The sequence below is a fragment of the Microcaecilia unicolor genome, chromosome 10 (assembly GCF_901765095.1).
Source record: "Microcaecilia unicolor chromosome 10, aMicUni1.1, whole genome shotgun sequence".
NCBI classification, from domain to species: domain Eukaryota; kingdom Metazoa; phylum Chordata; class Amphibia; order Gymnophiona; family Siphonopidae; genus Microcaecilia; species Microcaecilia unicolor.
The window spans coordinates 71039757-71067231 of NC_044040.1; the positions used below are offsets into that span (position 1 = coordinate 71039757).

General features: G+C 46.8%; 1 protein-coding gene across 1 annotated transcript in view; it reads left to right on the plus strand.

Annotated features, from left to right (window-relative positions):
- Positions 1–27475, plus strand: part of ARID2 (AT-rich interaction domain 2) — a 581863-nt gene that overhangs the window by 122070 nt on the left and 432318 nt on the right. The window contains exon 4 of the mRNA XM_030215750.1: positions 21489–21622. Within this exon, the coding sequence (XP_030071610.1) occupies positions 21489–21622 (134 nt within the window). The remainder of the gene's footprint in view (positions 1–21488; positions 21623–27475) is intronic.

Here is a 27475-nt window from a genome sequence, read left to right on the forward strand (position 1 = left end):
TCTGACTTCGACACCTGCATCGGCTTCCATGTCTTTCTCCACAGCCGCTCTGCACGAGAGTCTCCGGGCCGTTCTTCCAGAGATCCTGGGAGAGCTGTTGCGCCCTTCCCCTCCGGTACCGGGGGTGCTTGCGCCACCGGTACCGTCGAGTGAGGCGCCGGCTGGCCCCTTGCCCGGGGTGAGGTCTCCAACATCGGTGCCGCTTGCGGTACCGACTGCGGTCGCCTCCCAGGAAGGCTCCCCGACGACGTCGGCGGAGGGAGCTTTGCCGGTGCGGGCGAAGGAGTCTACCTCTCGATGTTCACATCGTGGCTGTGGTTCCACGGAGTCGAGCCGGGCATGGCTTCAGGCACAGGTTCGTGAACTTGTGTCTGATACCGATGGTGAGGCCTCGTGGGGAGGAGGAGGAGGACATCAGATATTTCTCTGACGAGGAGTCTGATGGCCTTCCTTCTGATCCCACTCCCTCCCCTGAAAGGCAGCTTTCTCCTCCCGAGAGCCTGTCTTTTGCTGCCTTTGTCCGGGAGATGTCTACGGCCATCCCCTTCCCGGTGGTTGTGGAGGACGAGCCCAGGGCTGAAATGTTTGAGCTCCTGGACTATCCTTCTCCACCTAAGGAAGCGTCCACAGTACCCATGCATCATGTCCTAAAAAAGACATTGCTGGCGAACTGGACTAAGCCTTTAAGTAATCCCCACATTCCCAAGAAGATTGAGTCCCAGTACCGGATCCATGGGGACCCAGAGCTGATGCGCACTCAGTTGCCTCATGACTCTGGAGTTGTGGATTTGGCCCTAAAGAAGGCTAAGAGTTCTAGGGAGCATGCTTCGGCGCCCCCGGGCAAAGACTCTAGAACCTTAGACTCCTTTGGGAGGAAGGCCTACCATTCCTCTATGCTCGTGGCCAAAATTCAGTCTTACCAGCTCTACACGAGCATACACATGCGGAACAATGTGCGGCAGTTGGCGGGCTTGGTGGACAAGCTCCCTCCTGAGCAAGTCAAGCCATTTCAGGAGGTGGTCAGGCAGCTGAAGGCGTGCAGAAAATTCCTGGCCAGAGGGGTGTATGACACCTTTGATGTTGCGTCCAGGGCCGCTGCTCAAGGTGTGGCGATGCGCAGACTCTCATGGCTGCGTGCCTCCGACCTGGAGAATAGGATCCAGCAGCGGGTTGCGGACTTGCCTTGCCGTGCGGACAATATTTTTGGAAAGAAGGTCGAACAGGTGGTAGAGCAGCTCCACCAGCGGGATACCGCTTTCGACAAGTTCTCCCGCCGGCAGCCTTCAGCTTCTACCTCCACAGGTAGACGTTTTTATGGGGGAAGGAAGACTGTTCCCTACTCTTCTGGTAAGCGTAGGTACAATCCTCCTTCTCGACAGCCTGCTGCCCAGGCTAAGCCCCAGCGCGCTCGCTCTAGTCAGCAGTGTGCGCCTCAGCAAGGCCCCTCGGCTCCCCAGCAAAAGCAAGGGGCGAGCTTTTGACTTGCTCCAGCAGAGCATAGCCGACATCAACGTGGCAGTGCAGGGCGATCTGCCGGTCGGAGGGAGGTTGAAAGTTTTTCACCAAAGGTGGCCTCTCATAACCTCCGATCAGTGGGTTCTTCAAATAGTCAGGCAAGGATACACCCTCAATTTGGCCTCCAAACCTCCAAATTGTCCACCGGGAGCTCAGTCTTACAGCTTCCAGCACAAGTAGGTACTTGCAGAGGAACTCTCCGCCCTTCTCAGCGCCAATGCGGTCGAGCCTGTGCCATCCGGGCAAGAAGGGCTGGGATTCTATTCCAGGTACTTCCTTGTGGAAAAGAAAACAGGGGGGATGCGTCCCATCTTAGACCTAAGGGCCTTGAACAAATATCTGGTCAAGGAAAAGTTCAGGATGCTTTCCCTGGGCACCCTTCTTCCCATGATTCAGGAAAACGACTGGCTATGCTCTCTGGACTTGAAGGACGCCTACAAGCACATCCCGATACTGCCAGCTCACAGACAGTATCTGCGATTTCAGCTGGGCACACGTCACTTCCAGTACTGTGTGCTACCCTTTGGGCTCGCCTCTGCGCCCAGAGTGTTCACGAAGTGCCTGGCTGTGGTAGCAGCGACACTTCGCAGGCTGGGAGTACATGTGTTCCCTTATCTCGACGATTGGCTGGTGAAGAACACATCCGAGGCAGGAGCTCTACAGTCCATGCAGATGACTATTCGCCTCCTGGAGCTACTGGGGTTTGTGATAAATTATCCAAAGTCCCATCTTCTCCCAGTACAGAGACTCGAATTCATAGGAGCTCTGCTGGATTCTCGGACGGCTCGTGTCCATCTCCCAGAGACGAGAGCCAACAACTTGTTGTCCCTCGTCTCGCGGGTGCGAGCGTCCCAACAGATCACAGCTCGGCAGATGTTGAGATTGCTGGGCCACATGGCCTCCACAGTTCATGTGACTCCCATGGCCCGCCTTCACATGAGATCTGCTCAATGGACCCTAGCTTCCCAGTGGTTTCAGGCTGCTGGGGATCTAGAAGACGTGATCCACCTGTCCACGAGTTTTCTCAAATCCCTGTATTGGTGGACGATTTGGTCCAATTTGACCCTGGGACGTCCTTTCCAAATTCCTCAGCCACAAAAAGTGCTGACTACGGATGCGTCTCTCCTGGGGTGGGGAGCTCATGTCGATGGGCTTCACACCCAGGGAAGCTGGTCCCTCCAGGAACGCGATCTGCAGATCAATCTTCTGGAGTTACGAGCGGTCTGGAACGTTCTGAAGGCTTTCAGAGATCGGCTGTCCCACCAAATTATCCAAATTCAGACAGACAACCAGGTTGCCATGTATTACATCAACAAGCAGGGGGGCACCGGATCTCGCCCCCTGTGTCAGGAAGCCATCAGCATGTGGCTCTGGGCTTGCCGTCACGGCATGGTGCTCCAAGCCACATATCTGGCAGGCGTAAACAACAGTCTGGCCGACAGGTTGAGCAGGATTATGCAACCTCACGAGTGGTCGCTCAACTCCAGAGTAGTGCGCCAGATCTTCCAGGTGTGGGGCACCCCCTTGGTAGATCTCTTTGCATCTCGAGCCAACCACAAAGTCCCTCAGTTCTGTTCCAGGCTTCAGGCCCACGGCAGACTGGTATCGGATGCCTTCCTCCTGGACTGGGGGGAAGGTCTGCTGTATTCTTATCCTCCCATACCTCTGGTGGGGAAGACTTTGTTGAAACTCAAGCAAAACCGAGGCACCATGATTCTGATTGCTCCCTTTTGGCCGCGTCAGATCTGGTTCCCTCTTCTTCTGGAGTTGTCCTCTGAAGAACCGTGGAGATTGGAGTGTTTTCCGACCCTCATCACACAGGACGAAGGGGCGCTTCTGCATCCCAACCTCCAGTCTCTGGCTCTCACGGCCTGGATGTTGAGAGCGTAGACTTTGCCTCTTTGGGTCTGTCAGAGGGTGTCTCCCGCATCTTGCTTGCTTCCAGTAAAGATTCCACTAAGAGGAGTTACTTCTTTCTATGGAGGAGGTTTGCCGTCTGGTGTGACAGCAAGGCCCTAGATCCTCGCTCTTGTCCTACACAGACCCTGCTTGAATACCTTCTGCACTTGTCTGAGTCTGGTCTCAAGACCAACTCTGTAAGGGTTCGCCTTAGTGCAATCAGTGCATACCATTACCGTGTGGAAGGTAAGCCGATCTCAGGACAGCCTTTAGTGGTTCGCTTCATGAGAGGTTTGCTTTTGTCAAAGCCCCCTGTCAAACCTCCTACAGTGTCATGGGATCTCAATGTCGTTCTCACCCAGCTGATGAAACCTCCTTTTGAGCCACTGAACTCCTGCCATCTGAAGTACTTGACCTGGAAGGTCATTTTCTTGGTGGCAGTTACTTCAGCTCATAGAGTCAGTGAGCTTCAGGCCCTGGTAGCCCAGGCCCCTTACACCAAATTTCATCATAACAGAGTAGTCCTCCGCACTCACCCTAAGTTCTTGCCAAAGGTTGTGTCGGAGTTCCATCTGAACCAGTCAATTGTCTTGCCAACATTCTTTCCCCATCCTCATTCCTGCCCTGCTGAACGTCAGCTGCACACATTGGACTGCAAGAGTGCATTGGCTTTCTATCTGGAGCGGACACAGCCCAACAGACGGTCCGCCCAATTGTTTGTTTCTTTTGATCCCAACAGGAGGGGAGTGGCTGTGGGGAAACGCACCATATCCAATTGGCTAGCAGATTGCATTTCCTTCACTTACGCCCAGGCTGGGCTGGGTCTTGAGGGTCATGTCACGGCTCACAATGTCAGAGCCATGGCAGCGTAGGTAGCCCACTTGAAGTCAGCCACTATTGAAGAGATCTGCAAAGCTGCGACGTGGTCATCTGTCCACACATTCACATCTCATTACTGCCTGCAGCAGGATACTCGACGCGACAGTTGGTTCGGGCAGTCAGTGCTTCAGAATCTGTTCGGGGTTTAGAATCCAACTCCACCCCCCTAGGCCCATGTTTATTCTGTTCCAGGCTACAGTCTCAGTTAGTTGGATATGTTGTTAGGTCAATCTCAGTTATGTCCTTGCCGTTGCGAGGCCCAGTTGACCATGTTTGTTGTTTTGAGTGAGCCTGGGGGCTAGGGATACCCCATCAGTGAGAACAAGCAGCCTGCTTGTCCTCGGAGAAAGCGAATGCTACATACCTGTAGAAGGTATTCTCCGAGGACAGCAGGCTGATTGTTCTCACAAACCCGCCCGCCTCCCCTTTGGAGTTGTGTCTTCCCTTGTTTGTCTTGCTATATATAGGACTGACGAACACGAGCCGGTTCGGGCGGGAAGACGGCCGCGCATGCGCGGTGCGCATGGGCGCGCGAGGACTAGCAAATGCCTTTGCTAGTGAAGTTCCGATTGGAGGGGCTGCCGTGGACGTCACCCATCAGTGAGAACAATCAGCCTGCTGTCCTCGAAGAATACCTTCTACAGTTATGTAGCATTCGCTTTGCAGTGATTCTGATTTTAGGTGCTGTTCTTGTTTCCTGAAGTTATATTCCTTCCTTGGGGAGTTGGAAAACAGTCTTCAGGATTCTTGTTACAGTGATATGAGGATGAGTTCATATCCTCCAGTTCATGTTTTGGGAGGATGAGTTTATTCCCTCCAGGAGAATGCAAGTATTCCCTCTGTTTATACAAAGTGGAAGACGAGTTTATTCCCTCCAGGAGGATGAGTTCATTCCCTCCTTTTTTGAGTTCATGCCCTTGTTAAGGGGCCATCGTTCGCTGTGAGGAAAGTTCATGTTATTCCCATTGCGGTTTGCCATACTGCTTTGGAAGCTTCAAATACTGAAGAGGCAGTGGAGCTAGCTGGTATGAGGCACTGTGAAAAGTTGAGTGCTCTCTATCTCCCCCTGCTGGTTGATGGACACAACCCATACGTAATGGCTTCATCTTCTATGACTAAAGGAAAGAAAATTATCATGGTAAGAACCTAATTTTCCCTTGGGCTGTCGCATCAAGCCTTGACTCTCCCTGACTATCTCCACTGGTCTGTCTCCTCTTTTGGTCTTCGTGCCTGTCTCTGGCATTTCCTGTCAAGCTTAGCCTAGCTTGCCCCTGGCTATTCCATCTGGCTTTGTTTTGTGTCTGGTCATTGTGCCTGGACCTGGCTTTGCCTAGCACTCTGATCATTGAGCCTGGTGTGGCTCGGCTTCAACCGCCTGATGTTGCTTCCTCTCAGTTCATTCAGTGAGTCGGTCCTTCCTCTGGCTGGTTGTTTAATAACCTCAGCCCTATCTGTTGAACCAGCCTGACTCTAGCCATGAACGCTGGGCATATCTTTTCTCTGGCTTATTCTGTAGTATTTAGCCTAGACGGAAAAATCAACAAAGCAGATCGTTATGGAAAAATGTAACTTATTAATAGATATTAAAAATTATATACAGTACATTTTTTCATAATCTGCTTTGTTGTTTTTCCATCTTGGAATTTGCACACCGTCTGCCCTTTTGCTTTCTTGGTGTCTAGCCTAGATGCAGCACTACAGTTGTCCCTTGTTTACCCTTGGCTTCGCCTGTTACATCTAGCCCCGTCTCTGGAGCTCGTCACCCAGTCTAGCCTCAACTTGGTATATGCCTGAACATCTAGCTTTGCTCTGACTTTGGCCTGCTGACCCTACCTGACTCCAGCTCTGGCCGTCAGCTCTTGATTAGCTGCTGCTCCGGCTGTCTTTCCTGTCCTCACTCTGGCTCCAACCATCGAGCCTTGCCCAGCTCTTGTTCCAGCCGACGAGCCTCGCCTGTCGCCGGCTTCGACCGTTGAGCCTTACCGGGCTTAGACAAGCTGCCGAGAATTGATTGACTTCGGTTCTTACTATCGAGACTGGACTTGCTCTGGCCATTGAGCCTTGCCTTGGCTGGCTGTGGCCGTCGGGCTTGGTCTGGTCTTACTCTGGCTGTCGGTCCTGCTCTGGCCATGGCCGTAAAGCCCTGTCTAGTGCCGGCAATGCCCATAGAGCCCTGCCTAGCACCACCTCCGGCTATAGAGCATTGGCTGGCTCCAGCTCCGACTGTAGAACATTGACAGACTCTGGCTCAGACTGTACTTAAGTACATAAGTCTTGCCATACTGGGACAGCCTGAAGATCCATCAAGCCCAGCATCCTGTTTTATACGTTGGCCACTCCGGGTTATGAGTACCTGATAAAATTCCAAACGATACTGTACATTTTATGCGGATTATCCTAGCAATAAGTAGTGGATTTCCAAGTCCATCTTAATACTGCCTTACAGACTTCTCTTTTGGGAAGATATCCAAACCTTTTTTTTTTTTTTCAAATGACCCTGCTAAGCTGGCTGCTTTGCCACATTCTCTGGCAACGAAGTCCCAACTCTTATTTTAGCCGTAGAGCTTTGTCTAGGTCTGGCTCCAGCTATAGAGCGTTGCTTAGCTCCAGCCATAGAAACGTATCTTGCTCCGGCTGCAGAGCCTTGCCTGTCCATGGCTCCGGCCGTTGGGACTTGCCTAGTTCCGGCTCTGTCTCCCGTGGGCAGCTTGCGAGCCTTGTCTAACTCCGCTGTCTCTGGTTCTGGATGCTGTTTGTTATCCTGGGTCAGCCGCGTAGACCTTTCTGGTTCTGGTCCTGGCCATTCAGGCTTGCTTGGCACAGGCCTTGGCTGTTTGCGCCTAGCCTAGTTTCTGGCATAGGCCGTGGGGTCTGGCCTTGGAGGCTGGCACTGGTCATGAAGCCTTGTTTCGATCTGGTATGTTGTCTTTTGGTGGTCTCGGCAGCGGGGATCTTGTCCGTTCCGGGATTCTTTATCTTCCTCTTATCCCAGGGGTGGGTCCAGGTCTGGGATTCATCATGTGATCTTTGCATTGTCTCTTGGTTCGTGGATCAGGATTCCTGTTTGGCCTGGGGAACTCTTCTCCATTTGTGTTCTTTATTCTGAGCACCCCTCGGGGGCCCAGATGGGAGTTTGCCATGGTCCTTCTTCCAGCATGGTTCTCTCGCTCGCTCTTGTGCCTTGATTCCTTTGCAGTCCGTTTTCTTATTCTCCAATGTTGTGACTGCACATGTTCCCTTACCTTGCCATATGGCGCTTCGTTTGCTGTTGGCCCAGTCTGCCTCTCTAGGTGTCGCATGGGTTTCCAAGCACGTGGTGGCGTCTCACGTCTGATTTCTGGTTTGGGACACTGTGGGGTCTGACCGGCTGCTGTTGGGCTCTGCTTCTGTTGGTTTTCTGTACTTGAGCTCCTTTTTTTCGGGGTTCTGTTCTCTGTGGGGTTGGACACATTTCTCCCCGTTTCCAGGGTCTCTTCAGGTTTCTCTGGTTGTCATGGGCCTCTCGGCATTGGCTGGTTGCTCTTCCTTTGTTGCAGCATCCGTGTTTGCTTACTGTTGCCCAGGAAGCCAAGGCCTTTGGGAAGGCATACCTATATTTGGGGATTTCCATGTTCCACTCTATTTGTGGACTGCTTTTGTACATCCCATTCGTCTCTGGATTGAGCTGTGGGACGTAATGGAAGGAAAAATTGTTTCATACCTGATAATTTTCTTTCCTTCAGTCCCAAGAAATCAATCCAAAGGTGCACCCTTGGATTCCTTTGTGACATGGGGTTGGGTCTCTGGTTCATCTGCTTGAAGTGTTGATTTTAAGTTCCATTACAGGAGTAGTTTTCAAAGGACTGATGATGCAGGGGAAAGACCGCGGTTGATTATCCACAGTTGCCGCTGGTTCTTCCCTCCTTGGTGTGAGATGCAGTGGTTTTCTTCATGGGCTCATGATTTCCTTACTACTTTGGTATCGATCATACTGAAAGTGAGGCTGCAGTATGGTATCCTTACGTCAGAGCTCTGGCATTCTCGCTGTCTCCACCTGCTGGTAGAGGGACATAACTCACTCGTCTCTGGATTAATTTGTTGGGACTAAAGGAATGAAAATCATCAGGTAAGAAACATATAATTTTTCCTTACTACTCCATCAGATCTTTTGCATATTCCAGTTCCCCAGGGATCTGTAGTTGGACCGGTGCTATTTAACATATTTATAAATGATTAGATATGAGAGTGACAAATGAGGTGGTTAAATTTGTAGATGACACAAAACTGTTCAAAGTTGTTATAACGTCTGTGGACTGTGAAAAATTGCAGGAAGACCTTAGGAAATTGGAAGATTGGGTATCCAAATGGGAGATGAAATTTAATATGGAGAAATGCATAGTGATGTGAATTGGGAAAAAATAATCCAAATCATAGATACCTGATGTTAGGTTCCACCTTAAGAGCCAGCGCCCAAGAAAAAGATCTTAGTGTCATCGTGGACTATATGCTGAAATTTGTCCAGTGTGCAGCCAAAAAAGCAAACAGAATGCTAGGAATTAAGACAGGGATAGAAAATTAGACAAAGTACTATAATGCCTTTGTATTATTCCATGGTGCAATGTCGCCTTGAATATTGTGTGCAGTTCTGGTTGCTGTACCCCAAAAAGGTTATGGTAGAATTAGATAATGTTCAAAGTAGGGCCACCAAATGATTAAGGGGATGGAACTACTGTCATGAGGACAGGCTTAACTTGTTTTCAAAGCACATAGATTTACAAAGTTACACAGCAACCTATGTAACTTTTTGAGTTTATGTGCTTTGAAAATGAGCCAAAGACAAACATACAAACAGTGGATCCAATAAAAGGCCTCTCACAGTTGGTGTCTTCCTGAACAAGGTCTTTATTCAAATCAATAAAAACAACCCGGCACGTGACGTGTTTCGGCCGTAAAGGCCTGCGTCAGGGGTCTGTTGATTTTTGATGCAAAATACCTTGTAAATCAGATGACTCACAGTCAGTTAACTGTTAACAGAGATACCATATGCGATATGCTGCTGCACCTATCTCTGTCACACACTGTATGTCGGCTCTTCAGCTTGGAAAAGAGATGGCTGGGATGGGGTAGGTATGATAGAGGTTTATAGAATCCTGATTGGCATAGAATGGGTAAATGTGAATCGATTTTATTCTTTCAAAAAGTACTGAGTGAATTCCTTCAAAAAGGCTGTAAATAAATCCAAATAAATAAATAATATTAGGGGACATTCAACAAAGTTACAGGAAATATTTTTTCCCCTCAAGGAATAGTTAAGCTCTGGAATAGAGAGTTGCACGGGGACAGAAATCTAAGCCCTCCCTGCCAGTCCCTGTGGGAATCTGCCTGTCCCGCACATACGCTTGTGAAATCTAACTCGTCCCTGCGGGATTCTAACCTGTCCCCACCGCAAGTAATCCCCTCCATCCCAGCTCCCAGCCCGCCCAGCCTTTGCCGTGCTGCATTTGACCTCCTCCCCAAAGAAAGCCAGATTCTACAAGCAGTAAAAATTCTAATAAAAGTAACATAAATCATTTTCTGTACTCTGCTAAGACGACGGATATACAGATTAGTAGGACCCAAAGCGGTCCAAAACAAGTAAAGTCAGAAACAACACAGTTTATACTTAATTGTTCAACCACCCTTAGGAATCACCTTTGGGTTTAAAAAGCAAAACCATGTGCATGTAAGGACTGGATAAACGAATTAAAGCAAAGTTTAAAGCAAATGCCTTTAATATGTAATACTTGGTATGCTATGTGAATATTCTAAGGCAACAGATTTATTTTCCACTGAACATAATTAACTTTGTATAAACTTGGTGGCTAATACTTTGCTGAACTGGACAATGTTGGCACATTTAGACTGACGGACAGAACTCTGCATGAAGAGAAACCCTTCCCTCATTATTCAGTACCTCTCTGTTAGTAGTAGTAAAAAAGGCAAGTGCATTTTTATAATATCCACAAAACAAAGGGAGCAAATTCCCACATTCTGTCTTTCTTAGGCACAGAAATTTTTTTTTAAATGCTCCCAGGTTTCAACCTAATTCATGTTTAATGTAGGATATAAATAAATAGATAGAAAGTCTGAATGTTGAGCTCTTGATTTTCATAACATGATATCTGTTTTAGTGGCCCATTTCCAGCAGAAACAAATCTCTGCATGAATGTAACAGTGTTAGGGTGTCCCTTTAAACAGCTCCTCCAATGACACACTGATTACAATTTATAAACAAATTACTACTCTGCCTATGAAAAGTTATTCTATTATTATACTACCTCTGTGTACATCCATATGCTACACAAGTCGGTATGTTTGAAAATATAAGTGAAATTAAGTAAAAATGCTACCAACAATAGAGAGCAATGTGAATGCAGCAGCTCATAGGTTTGTTTGTTTTTTGTTTTGAGTGTATGATGGCTGTGCAAGGAAGGAGAAAGAGGTTACCCTGTCTTCAACTCCCTCATTCTTCCCCTCCTAGTGTCTTCCCAACACATTGCATCACCCTGGTGGTCTAGTGGCTTGCTTTGGGGCAGGAAAGGTCCTCATGCTTTCCTGCCTGCTGCCACTGATCCTTTCGCCGCCGCCGAGATTTCAAGTGGCAGCCTCATGAGACTGCCGCTTGAAGTCTTGCCAGCCATCTTGAACAAGCGGTGGCAAAAGGGTCAATGGCCAGGAAAGCATGGGGACCTTTCCTGCCCTGAAGCAAGCCACTAGACCACCAGGGTGATGCGAGGTATGTGTGGGGAAGACATCCAGAGCTGGAGGAAGGGAGTTGAAGACAGGTTAGTCTCTTGTTTCCCCTTCCATTCTGCAGGAACCCCGCATGACCCAGATCCATCCCCGTGGGATCCCCATGGACCTTGGTCTATCCCCATGGGATCCCTGCGGTCCTGGAGGGGATTCCCGCGGGATTCTCATGGTATCTGCGGGAATCCTGCTATCCCTGGTCCCATGCAGCTCTCTACTCTGGAACTCATTACCAGAGGATGTGGTAACAGCAGTTAACATATCTGGGTTTAAAAAAGGGTTGAGCAAGTTTCTGGAGGAAAAGTCCATAGTCTTGAGGTAGAAATGGGGAAAGCCACTTCTGTCCCTGGGATTGGTAGCATGTAATCTTTCTAGTATTTGAGATTCTGCCAGGTACTTGTGATCTGGATTGACCACTGCTGGAAGCAGGATACTGGGCTTAGATGTACCATCAGTCTATCCAGTATGGCTTTTCTTATCTGTAGCAGTCTGAATTGTTCTGTTTTTCTAGTAAAAGTATATAGGTATTCTAGAGTACCATCTTTTGTAGATAGTTGTAGCTCTTTGAATCATAGATGATGATGCTGTTTCAGCATAACAGGTTTGATTTATACAGTATATCTGGAATTTGTGTTTTTTGTAGGTTTTGCATTATTTCCAAAGCTTTTGCTAGTGTACAGTTTGAATTGCTGTTACTGAGGTGACTCCAAAATGTATATTATGTACATTTTATTTCACCTATGAAGATACAAATTTGTGTTTCTGCACTTGTGCATGTTTTTTCTCGAGGACAAGTGAATATTATCTTCTCGTATCTGGATGATGTCACCCGACAGAGTCCTTGTTGCAGGTACTCGCCAGCATACTTTTCTTGTTGCCTTTGGGACTGTTGACCATATATGTGTGCACTTTCCTGCCTGTCCGCCATTACTGTGCGGGACTAGGGCAGTCTGTTTTCTTCTGTGAAGCTGAGTTTTTTTTTTTTTTTTTTTTTTTTTGGGGGGGGGGGGGGGGGGTCGGCTGTTCCTCAGGCACACCATTTTGGTTTTTCCTGTCAAGGCAAATTTGTCCAGTTTCTTGTTCGCTGATCTGTTTCTTCTTCGTGTGGGACAAGGTTACCCTTTTTTCTCCTTAGTTTTTCTTAGATAGCACTTTTCTAAGGTTCCTTCTTTTTCCTCAGCTCCCCTGGCCCTCTTAGACCTTGAACACTCAGGTAAGTTTCCCCTTTTTAATCAAAATTGAGCCATTTGATTTCACTTTGGCTCCCCCACCCCCCAGTCTCCAGAAAGTGTTCTAGGTATGACAGGACCATGTCCTTCATTGGACACTCATTTTTGGTGGCTGTTTAGGACTCGACTATAATCCCCCTTTGTGTAAACTGTGCTTGCAGCTTTCATTGAGACGTATTAAGAGACAAGAACAGCAGCACAAAATATATTTTTGGCAGCAACAAGATTGGTCCACTGACTTCAGCATAGATCACTATGGTCCCTGGAGGTGCATTGGACACTGGGGATACATCAAGGAGGTCTCCCCCTGCCTCGACATCAAAGAGTCAATAGGTTTCATTGACAATGGGCAACCTTCGCTACTGTAATGAACACAAGGAAGGATTCGACAATGCCCTTGGTAACAAGGTGGAGGAGGCTGCTGACCTCATCAAGAAATGAACTGATAGTGGGCTGGGGCAGTGACTTGATGGTATTGGTTCATTTCTTGATGAGGTCAGTGACCTCCTTCACCTTGTACCCAAAAAGATTGTCCTCTTGGCATGTGACATCAACCAACTTCTGAACCATTGGTTCTAGGTCGAAGACACAACCAAGCAAGTCTGCACATCCTGATACCCACTGTGGAGGCCCCTAATATCATGTCAGAAGCACCATAAGTTGCCTGAGCCATGTGCTTTCTATAATCCTCCTCCTGCCTGGCTATTCATTGGCAGAGCTCTACAGCCTTCTCAGGTGGTAGTGTCTGCAAAGTCCACCACACTGCACACTAAGTTGTGCACATGCATGCTCATGAAGAGCAGGTAAGAACGTACATGGGTGGATAATAGCATTCTAAAAAACCTTTCGCCCAAGAGACCAACCAGTGTTGTGAGTTCCTCTCCCTGCAGGGCTCTGAATAGTGAGTCTTGGAGCTCTTGGCTCTTTTGACAACAGATTCAATGATTATTGAGTGGTGTGGGAAGATAGATCTTCTTGAATCCGTGAGCCTTCTGAACTCTACGTAGAGTTGACCTTCTTGTGAATAGGGGGACGGAGAAGACTGTCTATCAGTGCTTCATCTGCAGTGCTCTAAGGATGCTATGCATGGGTACTCAGAATGAGGAATATGTTCTGCATTCCTAGTCCTCAGGGCTTGGATGTTAAGAGGTTAGAAATCGACTCTAGCTGCATGAGGGTGTCTCCAGGAAACACCAAGCCCTTTGTTTCTAGGAAAGATTCCACTAAGAGATATATCATTGTAGGTGGAGGTGGTTTGCCTAGATTGTTTCTCCTGTCCTACACAGAAACTGCTTGAATACCTTCTACACCTTTCTGGGTCTGGCTTGTAAAGGTTCACCTTGGTACAGTTGGCGTTTACTATTACTGTGTGAAAGAAAACCCTATCTCTGCTCAGTCTCTAGCTGTTCATGAATGTTCAGTTCATGAGGTGTCTGCTGTTACTTAAACCTCCTACCAAGTTTCCTGTGCTGTCTTGGAATCTCAAGGTTGTCCTCACACAGCTTGATAAAAGCTCCTTTTGAGCTTCTTGACATCTGTCATCTAAAGTACTTTACCTGGAAGATAAGTAAAACAAGCACACCTACCCAAGTGGTCTGGGAGCACTTCATCACCTTAGTAAAAAAACTGAAACAGAGGTTAAAACTAAAAAAAAAAAAAACCCCAGCAAGTTCCACCTTGTTAAAAAGCAGCATGAAAGATAAAATGCTCTGTTATAACGAAATCTTGCATAAGGTGGATCAGCTACTAGGGTATGGAGTTCACTTACCCTGCATGTTGAAGTGACCACCAAAAAGGCATAATTTCACCATATGGGTGTTTCTTTTTCTTTATCAAACCCTTTAGTTTTGCCTAATTTTTAAAACTTTCTTCCTTTTCATACTGTTAATTCTTGCTAATTTATGTGTCCTTCTATTAAAACTCATATTTCTTATCCATTTTCAAAAATTTACATCTTTGTGTACTTTTCTTTGGCTTGAATTTGCAGTGTGGTAAATTCACTGAACATAAAGTTTAACAATCAACAGTTTTTAATCTAATAAGTGGATAGAAGTTTTCAGGTCATTGAGAAAATCTCTGAAATTATAGATATGCAATGTGGTGAAGATTTCCAGATCAGTTTTGAATTCAGTATAGACAAACTGTACTTTTGTTTAGTATTAATCTGTGTTTATCTGGCAAAGGACCACAGTTAGTTAATTGGAAACTGCAACATTAGCAGCGTCCACAAGATGTCAGTATAATCACAGTTTTGAAAATGCAGTCATATTAGCTAGGATACATACGTATTCTGGACTGGTTAGATGGTCCAGGGAGCAGAAAGTGACAGGGGGGAATAGAAAATTCCTGAAGAGGCTCTGAAAATGGTGATTGAATCCTTGTTAAAACAACCCTTTGATACCGCCTTTTCTTTCTTCATATGGCTGTGTATTCCCCAGCAGATAAGTTGGATGTTGGCCAAAGGGATATAACCAGTTAAGAAACAGGGGTTACCATTTTGATGGATTCCCTCACAATTTTGTCTGATTTCTGCCAAAAGGATGGCCTTGGTGATTGCAGCTAGGCATCGTCTGTGGCTCCATCACTGAACAGTGGATTTGGATTCTAAATCATAGTGGATAGATTACTCTTTACCTTTTGAGGGATGAGTCCTTTTTGGGGAGAATCTGGAAGGGTTAGTCAGATATTTGGGCAGTTCCAACACCCAGATTCTGCTGGAAAATAAGCAAACTGGAGCCTTCTAGGAACTCTTCTGGGAATCATAATTTGGGCAGATATTCTTTTTCCTTAGGCAAGATTGGGACTAAGAAGACCCTTCAAGAAGAGGGTTCAAACGCCCTTGGTAGTAATTGAGATGCTCCGCAACAGAAGGTTCTCTCCTAGGATTCCAGAGGGGAAGTCACTTGAGATTTTACTAGAAGTGGACTTTGCTTAGTAGGATCATCAGGGCCTACAGATGTTTCAGGAAGAATAACCCTAAGTTTTTATTTTGGGATTTTTGATGCTTTTGTGTTAGTGCTCCATCAGCTAGCCACAAAGAGCTGACACGCAAGTTAGGCATAAACTTAAGCTTCAGTCAGCAGTGCTTGCAGGTACTGGGGCAACCCCCCCCCCCCCCCCCCCCCCCCCACTAAGGGCAGTATTCCACCTATGTAACTTTTTCCAAGGAGGAACATTCTCTTTACCTCATTCCATTCAAGTAGATGGTTGGTTACCAGAGCAGAAACTGGAGACATGCAGGCAGATGATCAAAAGCCCCACGCTGTTCCAAACAGCGCTCTAAAAATAGCGCTGGAACAGCGTCGGGCATTATTAGACCTATGATCAGAGATAATGACATTCAAATTTAAGCACGCAATTATCTCTGATCATGGGGTAGAAGTGCAGAAGAACTGTGCCTGAGCATGCGACCAGCACAATCCTCCCGCACTTTTTTGACAGGTCTGAGCTGTCAAAAGCCCAGACCTGTCAAACACAGGGGCTGGAGGTCCATGGGACCATTAGACCCCAATTACCCTTGCCCCGAGCAAGGCAAAACGGGGCTGGAGGTCCGATGGACCTCCCCCCCCAAGGTTCAGGGAGGACTGGAGGTCCGGTGGGTCTCCAGCCCCCCTAACTCCCCTCAGCATTTGTAAAAGGTCCCTGGTGGCCCAGTGGGCAACCGACCACCCACCCCCCAGCGACAGGGGGGCTGGAGGTCTGCCGGACCGACCCGGCGCATTCCAGGATACACTGGGCAGGGCTAGACGCCGCCATTTTGCAGGCGGCGGCGTCGAAGGAAGAGGAGGGGAGGCAGGCTACCTTTCTCCTCCAGCTCGGGTAGGGGGTGGTGGTGGTAGGGGGATTGACACTGGACCACCAGGAACCCCTTGTTAATGTTGGGGGGGGAGGTGGTTGCTGGAGGGGGGGGGGGGGGGTCGGGCGCACACTGGGCCACCAGGGACCTTTTACAAATGCTGAGGGAAGTTAGAGGGGCTGGAGATCCACCAGATCTCCAGCCCTCCTTGAACCTTGGAGGGGTCACTGGTGGGGTCTTCGGTTGGTGGGTTTGCTTTGTTGGGGGGAATGGGGGCCTGCTAGCATGCATATGCATGCTGGACAGGGCTCACCATTCCTCCCCAATGGTCTGCAAACTCTAACGCTAGCTCGGAGATGGTGTAGAGTTTGCCATGGCCAGCAACCCAATCTTCGGCGCGTTGGTCGCTGATCTTTGGGGATGAATAAGTTTAGCCCTGTTTTGCATGCATTTGCATGCTAGTTGTGTTCAGAGCCCTCGAGCGCGTTGTTTCACGCGCTCAGGGACTTTGATCATGGGATGGTAGCAAACGCTGGCGCTAATATGGCGCTAACAGCCTCTAGCGCCGGCGTTTGCTTCTGATCATCCATATGTTGGTTTTCAAGTCACGGGCTCGTTGATACCCAATCTGGAGAACACCTCTGGCAGGGTGGTATCTGAAGTCTGGGAATACAAATTGGTATTTTTTTTTTTTTTAAGGAAATGCTGGCTAGTTCCTAGCATAGCTATGTCCCACCATCAACTGCTTATGGGGAATGCAGCTGGAATCTTCTCACCTCCCCTCGCAAGCCTTTCTTGATGTGGAGGTAGTCCAAAGCAAGGGAAAATTCTTTACCTACAGTGTGATTCTCTGGAAACGTAAACCAAAATGCTAAAAAATAATTCGGAATATTAACATATCTAGTTGTCTTTTTATTAAAATAGGATGTCTAAAGAGTGTAGGACATTCCTTAACATCAGCAGCAGATGAATGCAGAGACTTGTGGGTTGTGACCATTTAAAAGCAGGTGGAAATAGAAAGCGCTGAACTGCACTTATAGGATGGAATGCCCCTTGGTCAGTCACTATTTTCTATCTCCAGCAGGTGGATGTATGGTCTCTCACAAGCTCCTGGTCTCATCTGATAGTAGCTCCTGTTCTGGGTCACTTAGTTCAATAAAACTTTAGGGATCGCAGCTGAGCGGCTCCAACTTTAGGGGATGCACCTGGTGATACCAGGTCCCTCTCCCCCCTCTTCTCCCCTTTCCAGCCCTTCCTCTATTCTCCTTCATCACTGAAAAAAAAAAGTAGGGCATAATTCTTTAAAAGCCCACAGCCTTGTCTGCAGGAGAGATACTGGTTTGGGCCACTATAAAGGGCTTAGTAATAGATAGGATTCGAGTGTGCTTCCAGTAGCACTGAGTTCGACAGCAGGACTCCTGATAGCTGGCTCTCCCAGGGTGAGTGTATCTTTAACTTTTCTTTCATCTTTGGGTCATTTGTGCTTTTATTTTTGTTTTCTTTGCAATGGCTGCCGAAGTTGTTAAAAGCTGTCCCCACTGTGAGAAGCGGAGAGCAGCATTAGGGCAGTATCCAGGTGGCTATGCAGGCTTTCCTTTGGCAGAGGGGGTCGTGTTTGGGGAGGCCTCGTTAGTTTCCCATGCAGGAGAGATGAGGGCTTATACTCATGGATTATTTAATTTTATCCTGTAGACATATGAAACTGAATCTTTTTCACAGTTAAAAATTTTGAATTTTTTGCAAAATTCAAAACAAATTAACATCCTAATCCTCATAGCCAGAGTAAAATTTATGTATGTCATATTGCACAATAGATTTGGCTCAATTAAAATGTTGATACAATATAACACAGTTCAATCCTTAATAGGATGTTTCTCAACAAATTTTACTACACTTGAGAATGTCCCGTGCATCACAAATTAGTGCAAGGCATTTCTCTCCTGTCTCTAATAATGGAAACTAGTAAATAATAATAATAATCAAAAAGACAGTCTGTTGAACAGTTGCCAGAGCACAAATAAAAAAATTCAGTTGTAAGTTTGTAAGTATAGTCGTGTCACATGAAATATCATCTGTCCTGTGCATCACAAGCTGCAATGTCAAGCATGCAGTTCATCATGGAACACAAACTGTCCAAGTGAATCAGCTATATCTGGAGATGTTATCTTTTTCATAATCTCCGACATGTACCACAGCCTGTCCTCTAGCTGGCCACTTCCATTTATTTCCTGCTGATTTAACCATGACTTTCACTTCATTTTCCTCTTAGTGATTTCTCTGGGAAACAGTTCTTCGTAATTGTACTAAAACCTAGTCGCCTATCACTTTAGAACTCTGGACAGTGCCTGTTTCATCTGCTAGATGTAAAACATTCATTGAATTGTAGAAAAGCTGCAATTCACCATTTGGAAATGCCTTGACAACATGGGACATGCAACTTCTTGATACCTGGAAGGGCTGACACATTTTCCTCAAAATAAATAAACCATCAAGTGGAATATTTTGGCTGCTGATAAAGATTACAATTGTGCTAGGCATGAGACATGCAGCCAATTCACAGAAGTCCTTTACACTCTGTACAATTGGAGCAGTTTCATCTCTGCTTATAATTGCAGCCTCACTAATGACTTTGCATAACCCCCAAATGCCATCCACAACACTCTTGCCATGAGAGGTTGCATGTACTTCCAGGAAAACATTTTGTTGTACTGCTTACTCAGGATATGAAGGAGATGGGCCATGAATCTATTTTTGAATTCTGAGGATGTGGCCCATCAGCCCATAGAACCTCGGACACATTCCTCATTTCAGGTGAGTTTGCTTTAAGTTTGTTTTCAAGTGCTGCAACTGTGTTCTTTTCCTCAGGGCCGGCTCAAGAGGTTGTGGCGCCCTGGACTAGCTTTTGTTTTTGTGCCCACTTCCTACCTGTTCCACCTCTTACCTGCTGAAATTCTGGTGGTGGAAAAGCTGTTCTTTTTAGGTTGACAGAGCAGTGGCAGAAGAGGCTAGCAGCAGAGACAGCGGCAGGCCAAAAGTGTGCTAGATGCTGAAAGCAGTTGAAATGCTTCAATGTCTTGCCCCTCCCTGCAAGGCACACTGGGATTGGTTGTTGGGAGAGAGGGGTGGATGGGAGGGGCGGTTCCAAGGTTATCTGTTAACCTATCGAGGTCAGCTCCAGCATCCACGTCAGTATCCAGCGGAGGGAGGAAGAAAGCATGAAGCAAACTGCCTGGTGCCTGTCCCTCCTCTATATTGTGAATTTTGACTGACGGTAAAAGAAGCTTTTTTTTCTTTTTAGCTATGGGCTGGTGATGTCATGGGCTTGGGTGTTTGGCGCCCTGGGCCAGAGCCTCACCTGATCTATAGGCTGAGTCAGCCTTGCTTTTCCTTGTCCTTGATATTTGAACTAATAAGTAGCTTTTACACTGTTCCTTGTGCATAGCAGCTGCAGTAAACAGCATCACTCTGACAGAACTCTACAGCGCACTTTGAACTTTGACCTGATATTCACAGCTATATTTCATGGCAGAATCCATTTGCAAGATGTGAATGTCGTCATTGGCTTTATTTGATGAAAATTCTTTAGCCTGGATCCATTTTATTTTAATATATGTTTTACTGTAGCAGCAAACTCCTGAAGCTTTCAAACAAGTTCACCTTGCAAATCCAGTTGAAGGTAAGGGTCCAGCTCAACACCTAGAAGTTTTAAGCTCTTTGAAATAGGGAGCGTCTGGTCTTTAAGGACAAGCATGCGTGATGAAAATCTGGTTTGGATGGACGAGAGCACCAGACATTGAGTTTTATCTTTGTTTAACTTAAACCGAAATACCTCAGCCCAATGATCCATGATGGAAAAACTCGCTTCAATCAGATCTTTGATTTCATCCAATGAGGAATGGAAGGGAATAGAGATGGTTATATCATCTGCGTAGATAAATGGATTCAAGCCTAGTTTTGCTAGTGCTGTTGCAAGGGGAAACAGCATGATGTTGAATAGCCTTGGTGAAAGAGGCGAACCTTGTGGGACCCAACAAGTAGCTTTCCAGGGCGCAGAATGATCTGGAGTGCCTTTGACCTGGTATGTTCTTGTTGACAGAAAGCCCTGAAACCAATGCAACACGTTCCCTCCGATGCCTAAGGTGTCCAATAGATGTAGTAAGATGTATAAAGTCCTTTTTCTAGTTTATAAAGTTCGTACCACTGACCATCCCCCATTCCTCCTTCAGTACCCCACCCCTTATTGTCCATCCTGCAGCCTATGCTCTCAGCAGCAGAACAGACTTCTTGTCTCTTCTTTTCACAAGATTTTTCATGTATCTATTTGGCGTTCTATCTTTTCAGTACAAGGCCCAGAATTCTGTACCACTCCTTAGTCTTCAGTCCACAATCATACTTCTCAAAGCTGATTTAAAAACACACTTTTTTTCTGAATGCTTATGCTTACCCCTAATTAACTGTCCTCGAGGTGATCCTGAGTGCCACAGTAACCCGTGTGTGTTTCCCCTCCCATTCTTTCCTATTAATATTGTTGTTTTTCCTCCTCCTCTCTTTTTTTCTTGTCATCATAGATTTTTCTGTTTCCTTTTACTTTTAATTTTAGATTGTAAGCTGCCCAGACATTTACTTTGGGCAGGCTAGTAAGTTTTCAAATAAATTTGAAACTTGAGTGACCAACCTGCCACCGCTAAGTGGTCTAGGCCAATTAATTGAGCCTTAAACATCAGTACGTAATGGCAGTACTAGACTACAGTCAAATAGCATGTTGAGAAGGAGGCTTCTGGACATTAATCCACTGTTGGTGTCAGTACCCTGGGAATCGTCCATTGTTGCCAGTAGGCAGTCAACTTTCAGATCAGTGTCTGCAAAAGTTACCTGTGTATGCATAGAATTTCTGTATCCAGGAGGATTTTTCAATACTAAAAGGGGTTTTTTAGGATGATTGGGACATTATACTTAAGTTCTATGTATTTTATGTGTTTGTTGGCGGGGCTGGGTGGGGGAATACAAAATATAATAGTTGGAATTATTTTTTTAAATGATCTCTTGGATATCAGATAAAAAATTGTCAATTCCACATTTGATCCTTACGTAGTAGACTAAGTGATGTGTTGTGTCTCTGTTTATGAAATACTCTAAAGGTATTCATTTGTTTCAAAATATTTTTTGATGATTGACAACTACCCTTTTTTCTGCATGCTATATGTAGATTTGCACATTGGTGAACTTTGGTTATGTATCTGTCATTCACAGTTTGTGCATTGTTTTGTAAATTGTAATTTAAATTGTAAATTGTTTGATGTAGGTTACTAAGTTTGTGTTTCTCTGTTTTATTTTGTTACAACTATATGAAAGCTTTAAATACATTAAGAAGCTGGAAGGCTAAAACATTTTGCTAATTTCAGGTATCTAGAAAAGTATGAGAAAGTACATCATTTTGGGGAAGATGACGATGAGGTACCACCTGGCAATCCCAAACCGCAGCTTCCTATTGGTGCAATTCCTTCTTCCTACAATTACCAGCAGCACATTGTACCAGGTAAATTAAATTGCTCTGCATGTGGGATTCTTTTGTAGAAAGTCATGTATAGTTTTCATATGTTCATCCATGCATATGCCATATAAAGTGACTTGTAGAAATCCTGACACCATTTTGTACATTTGTTATATTTTACTGTCCAGTGTATTCTGAATTGTATTTTTTTTTTTAAAGTAGGAGTTCCATGGAGCTCCACAGCATGCTCCATATTTTTCAACATGAAAGAACAATAGAAATATTCAAGAAGTAATAAAGAAACCAAAATACCTTGGTTGCTTAAGTCTGTACAATGTACTAAGACATATCTTTGTAACCAGTGCCACTTGATTCGTGTCACTCATACTGCAATACCTGCTCACTCGGTTTACTTTGTCCACTCATATTTGTTTTGCTTATTTCTTTTAAGCTTAATATTATTCTCTACAGTGCTTTGGTTTTGGCGCCAAATCGGGTATTTAAATTTCACTTGTGTATGCAACTGTTCCAGTTTACATCGGAATGCTGCTGGATCTCTCCCACAGTTGAAATGCTCTTGATCTTTTTATTTTTCGCTGCTGAGCACTGGGTAGGTTCTATTATTTGTATTTTTCACATTTTAAAGTAGCCTATGCATTTCTTAGGCTATAGCTTCCCTTTAACGTTTCAAGACTCAAGAAAAATGTCAGGAAGTATTTTTTCACGGAGATAGTGGTGGATACTTGGAATGTCCTCTCGCGGGAGGTGGTGGAGATGAAAACGGTAACGGAATTCAAAAATGTGTGGGATAAACATAAAGGAATCCTGTTGAGAAGGAATAGATCCTCAAGCTTAGCGGAGATTGGGTGGCAGAGCCAGTGGTTGGGAGGCGGGGCTAGTGGTTGGGAGGCGGGGCTAGTGCTGGGCAGACTTCTACAGTCTGTGCCCTGAAAATGACAGATACAAATCAAGGTCAGGTATACACATAAAGTAGCACATATGAGTTTATCTTGTTGGGCAGACTGGATGGACCGTGCATGTCTTCTTCTGCCGTCATCTACTATGATAACTCTAAGCTCATAAGTACATAAGTAATGCCATAGTGGGAAAAGACCAAAGGTCCATCGAGCCCAGCATCCTGTCCCCGACAGCGGCCAGTCCAGGTCAAGGGCACCTGGCAAGCTACCCAAACGTACAAACATTTTATACAAGTTATTCCCAAAATTGTGGATTTTTCCCAAGTCCATTTAGTAGCGGTCTATGGACTTATCCTTTAGGAAACCATCCAACCTCTTTTTAAACTCTGCCAAGCTAACCGCCTTCACTAGGTTCTCTGGCAACGAATTCCAGAGTTTAATTACGCGTTGGGTGAAGGAAAATTTTCTCCTATTTGTTTTAAATTTACTACACTGTAGTTTCATTTCATGCCTCCTAGTCCTACGGTAGTATTTTTGGAAAGTGTGAACAGACGCTTCACATCCACCTGTTCCACTCCACTCATTATTTTATATACCTCTATCATGTCTCCCCTCAGCCGTCTCTTCTCCAAGCTGAAAAGTCATAGCCTCCTTAGTCTTTCTTCATAGGGAAGTTGTCCCATCCCCACTATCATTTTAATAGCCCTTCGCTGCACCTTTTCCAGTTCTACTATATCTTTCTTGAGATGCGGCGACCAGAATTGAACACAATACTCAAGATGCTCAACCTCCTATCAAACAAACTTTAATGACCAAATTTAACAAATTCAGCTCCTTTTGGTCAAACATATAAAACATGATTCCAAATAAGATTCTTATTCACAGAACTCACACATTACATTTTACACACAGAAAACAAAGAATAGTTGTTCCTTGTCATCAGCAGCAGATGAATCCATTAACTGATGGGTTGTATCCGCCTACCAGCAGGTGGAGATAGAGAACACTGAAAAACCACAGTGACCCTTGAACGGCAAGCCCCTTCTGCCTTCAGTATTTCTCTATCTTCCAGTAGGTGTGGACGTCGCTTGATCAGCTCCTGCATTTCTGCCTGGGGTGGTTTCTGTGCTTTGCCAGTAGAGCGGGGGTGTTGTGGCTGGTGGTGCCCACTTTAAAGGCATATAAGTTCGCCCTATCCCTGCCTTACCCATTCCCCCTCCTCTCAGAGTCCCTCTGTTACTGCCTGCCTCCAACTTTCCTCACACCGTTAAAAAAAAAAAAAAAAAAAGGGGCGCACTTAGCGTTGCTATTTCCGAGGGTTTTTCTAGAGATTCTGGTTCAGTGCAGCTTGACCGGAGCTCGTTGACTCTGTCTTCTGAGGTGAGAGTGGTGCCCAGCTCCTCTGGGGAGGTTCCCGCGTACAGCGTTCTGTGTGGGGTACGTTTTGGTGCAAAGCCGCCATTTTATTTCTATATTTCTGTACAGTCGGGCGATGGCTGCTGAAGGAGTTAAGCGCTGCTCCCGCTGTGGTAGACGCAGGTCAGCAGCGGGGCTTTGCAGTACGTGCTCCTTAGAAGCTAGTACGAGTATGGCGAGTGGTGATTCTTCCTGCTTGATGGAGCTTGCAGCGGGCGCCATTTTGGAAGCGCCATATGACTCGACCCTCGCGGTTGTGGAGGAGTCTGAGTGCAGGGGGACGGCGCGTTTCGGGAGTGCTAGAGGAGCTCCAGCCTCCGCTTCTCCTAATTCGGGGGCGGAAGGCCAGGGTGAGTTTTTCTCCCCTGAGTTTGTGCTTCTGATGCATAAGGCCTTCATGTTAAAAAGATCTCTGCCGCAGGTGTCTGACACTGCATTGCATTCTGGATTCCCTCCAGGTTTTGATGGCTGCAGATGTTAATTCTTCCCCCGAGCGTTGGAAGGACGCTAGATGTAGATGGGTAAATTCCCCGTCTGAGAATGGCGCATCACCCCCCCCCCCCCCCCTCTGTGGTCGGGCTGTGGGTAATCTGAGGGATCAGGCCCTCATGGACGGATGATCCAGATGAGGATTCCTGTTTGCCACTCGACTTGGATGATCCCAATGTGGTTCGGATTATCCACCGCGACGAGCTGCCAGCTCTCATTGCTAACGCCTTGCAGGCCCTCTTGATTGATGATCCTGCTGAGGGCGATGCCTCCTCTGTTAATCCTAGGATGGCGAGTACTAAGAAGGCTGCTCGGGCTTTTCCTGGGCATGACTCCATCAAGGAGCTTATTTCAGCTCAATGGTCTGACCCTGATGGGCCTTTAAAAGTGGCCAGGGCTATGGATGTAACTAAAAAGACCACTCTCCCAGTAGAGGGAGGGGTTGCTTTGAAAGACATGCAGGACCGGCGTCTAGAATCTGCGCTGAAGCGGTCCTTTGAAATATCGGGCCTTGCCTTAAGGGCGACTATTTGCAGTTCCTATGCAGCCCAGGCCTGTTTTTCCTGGTTACAACAGGCGGTGGATCAGCCTGCGCATGGGTCGGGGTCCCTCTCTGAGGTTGCCCCATGGATGGAGTCTGCCCTGTAATTTTTGGTTGATGCCCTTTATGATCTGGTCAGAGCTTTGGCTAAGCAGATGTCATAGTAACATAGTAACATAGTAGATGACAGCAGAAAAAGACCTGCACGGTCCATCCAGTCTGCCCAACAAGATAACTCATATTTGCTGCTTTTTGTGTATACCCTACTTTGATTTGTACCTGTGCTCTTCAGGGCACAGACCGTATAAGTCTGCCCCGCACTATCCCCGCCTCCCAACCACCAGCCCCACCTCCCAACCACCGGCTCTGGCACAGGCACAGACCGTATAAGTCTGCCCAGCACTAACCTCACCTCCCCACCACCAGCCCTGCCTCCCAACCACCGGCTCTGGCACAGACCGTACAAGTCTGTCCAGCACTATCCCCGCCTCCCAACCACCAGTCCCGCTTCCCACCACCGGCTCTGGCACAGACCGTATAAGTCTGCCCAGCCCTATCCCCGCCTCCCAACCACCAGCCCCGCCTCCCGATCTTGACTAAGCTCCTGAGGATCCATTCCTTCGGCACAGGATTCCTTTATGCTTATCCCACGCATGTTTGAATTCCGTTACCGTTTTCATTTCCACCACCTCCCGTGGGAGGGCATTCCAAGCATCCACTACTCCCTCCATGAAAAAATACTTCCTGACATTTTTTTTGGCTAAGCAGATGTCTATGGTGGTTTCTGCCTGCCGCCTTCTTTGGCTGCGGCATTGGGCGGCTGACATGGCCTCTAAGCAAAGGCTGCTGAGGTTACCCTTTCGGTGCCTTCTGTTATTTGGAGAGGAATTGGAGAAGATTGTTAAAGACCTAGGGGACTAAGTCCCAACGGTTACCTGAGGATAGGCCGAGGCCTTCCAAAGGTCCTGTGTTTCCCTCCTCTTCCAGACCTCGCTTCCGTGAAGCTCGCAGGTATCACCCGGGGTGCTCTGCTGGGTTTTCTCAATGTGCCCGTTTTCAGCAGAGGAACTCCTTTCGCTCGGACAAATGTTCCACAGTGGCCAGGCATCCAACCCCGCCGAGCAAGGATCTCCTTCTGCTGAAAAAGCGAGGGACTTTGGGGTTTGCACTTGACGCCATTAGATCCAATACGGGAGTCCCCCATTTGGCACAAAACTGAAGAAAAAACTTCTTCTGTTAGTTCCCATTCCGCCGGGTCGATTTGATGCCTGCTGAGAAAATCGGCTTGCACGCTGCTCTGACCTGCTATGTGAGCTGCGGACAGCAGAAGCAAGTGGCGCTCGGCCCTGTGGCAAATCTGAGCGGCCTCCGCGGCCAGGGCCCTGCACTGAGTGCCGCCCTGACGATTGATGTAGGCCACTGCTGTCGTGTTGCCTGACAGAACTCGGACAGCAAGCCCCTTCAGAGTCTAGTGGAAGGCCATAAGAGCTTTGAATATCGCTCTCAGTTCCAAGCGATTGATGGACCACCCCACTTCCACGGGTGTCCACTGACCCCGAGCATAGCTTCCCTGGCAAAGAGCTCCCCAGCCCAAAAGGCTGGCATCCGTTATCACCAGGCACCAAGAAGGAAGCGCGAGCAGCATTCCCAGTCGCAGCATCCTGTCTGAGAGCCATCAATCCATACTGTGCCAGACTGCAGGGAGCCACGTTAGTCTGCGTTGGTATTCCTGGGAGACCGGCAACCATTGTTGGAGAAGAGCAATCTACAGTGGCCTCATATGAGCTCTCACCCAGGGAATCACCTTCATGGTGGCCGTCATCGACCCCAGAAGCTGGACAATGTCCCAAGCTCGAGGGCGAGGCATCCACAGGAGCAGACGGACCTGTTTCTGAAGCTTGAGTCGCCTGTGTTTGGGGAGAAAGACAAACCCCGAGGCCGTGTCGAACCGGACCCCCAAATACTCGACTGAGAGGGGGTCAGGTGACTTTTGGGTATATTGACCGTCCAGCCCCAGAGTCTGCAGGATTCATCTGCTGTGACTAAAGGAAAGAAAATTACCAAGGTAAGAACCTAATTTTCCCATCGATGATCTTATCTTTAATCAACTTTACAGAAAAACAGCCCAATCAATTTCATGATTAAATCCATCTGATTCCATGGCATGAAGTTTTTCAATCCATCTTGCTTCTTTTCTTTGTAGTCTTTTGAAACTATCACCACCTCTTAACCAGACCTGTTCATGATCTAAAGAAAAACACTGTAATTCTACAATGTTGGGGAGCCGGATTCCTTCCGGTTTTCAAATTCAATTTGTGTTCCAACATTCTTATTCTTAAACTCCTACTGGTCATGCCCATATATATTTTACCATGTGGGCATAAAACTACATAAACGACATAATCTGTTTGACAAGTTGCAAAATGTCGTATAGTTATCAAACAGATTGAGCATTTCAAACATTTAAAATGACCCACAAAATTTTTTCTTCCAAATATTAGTGTTCTTAAATTCAGCAGGAAACAACAATTTTTT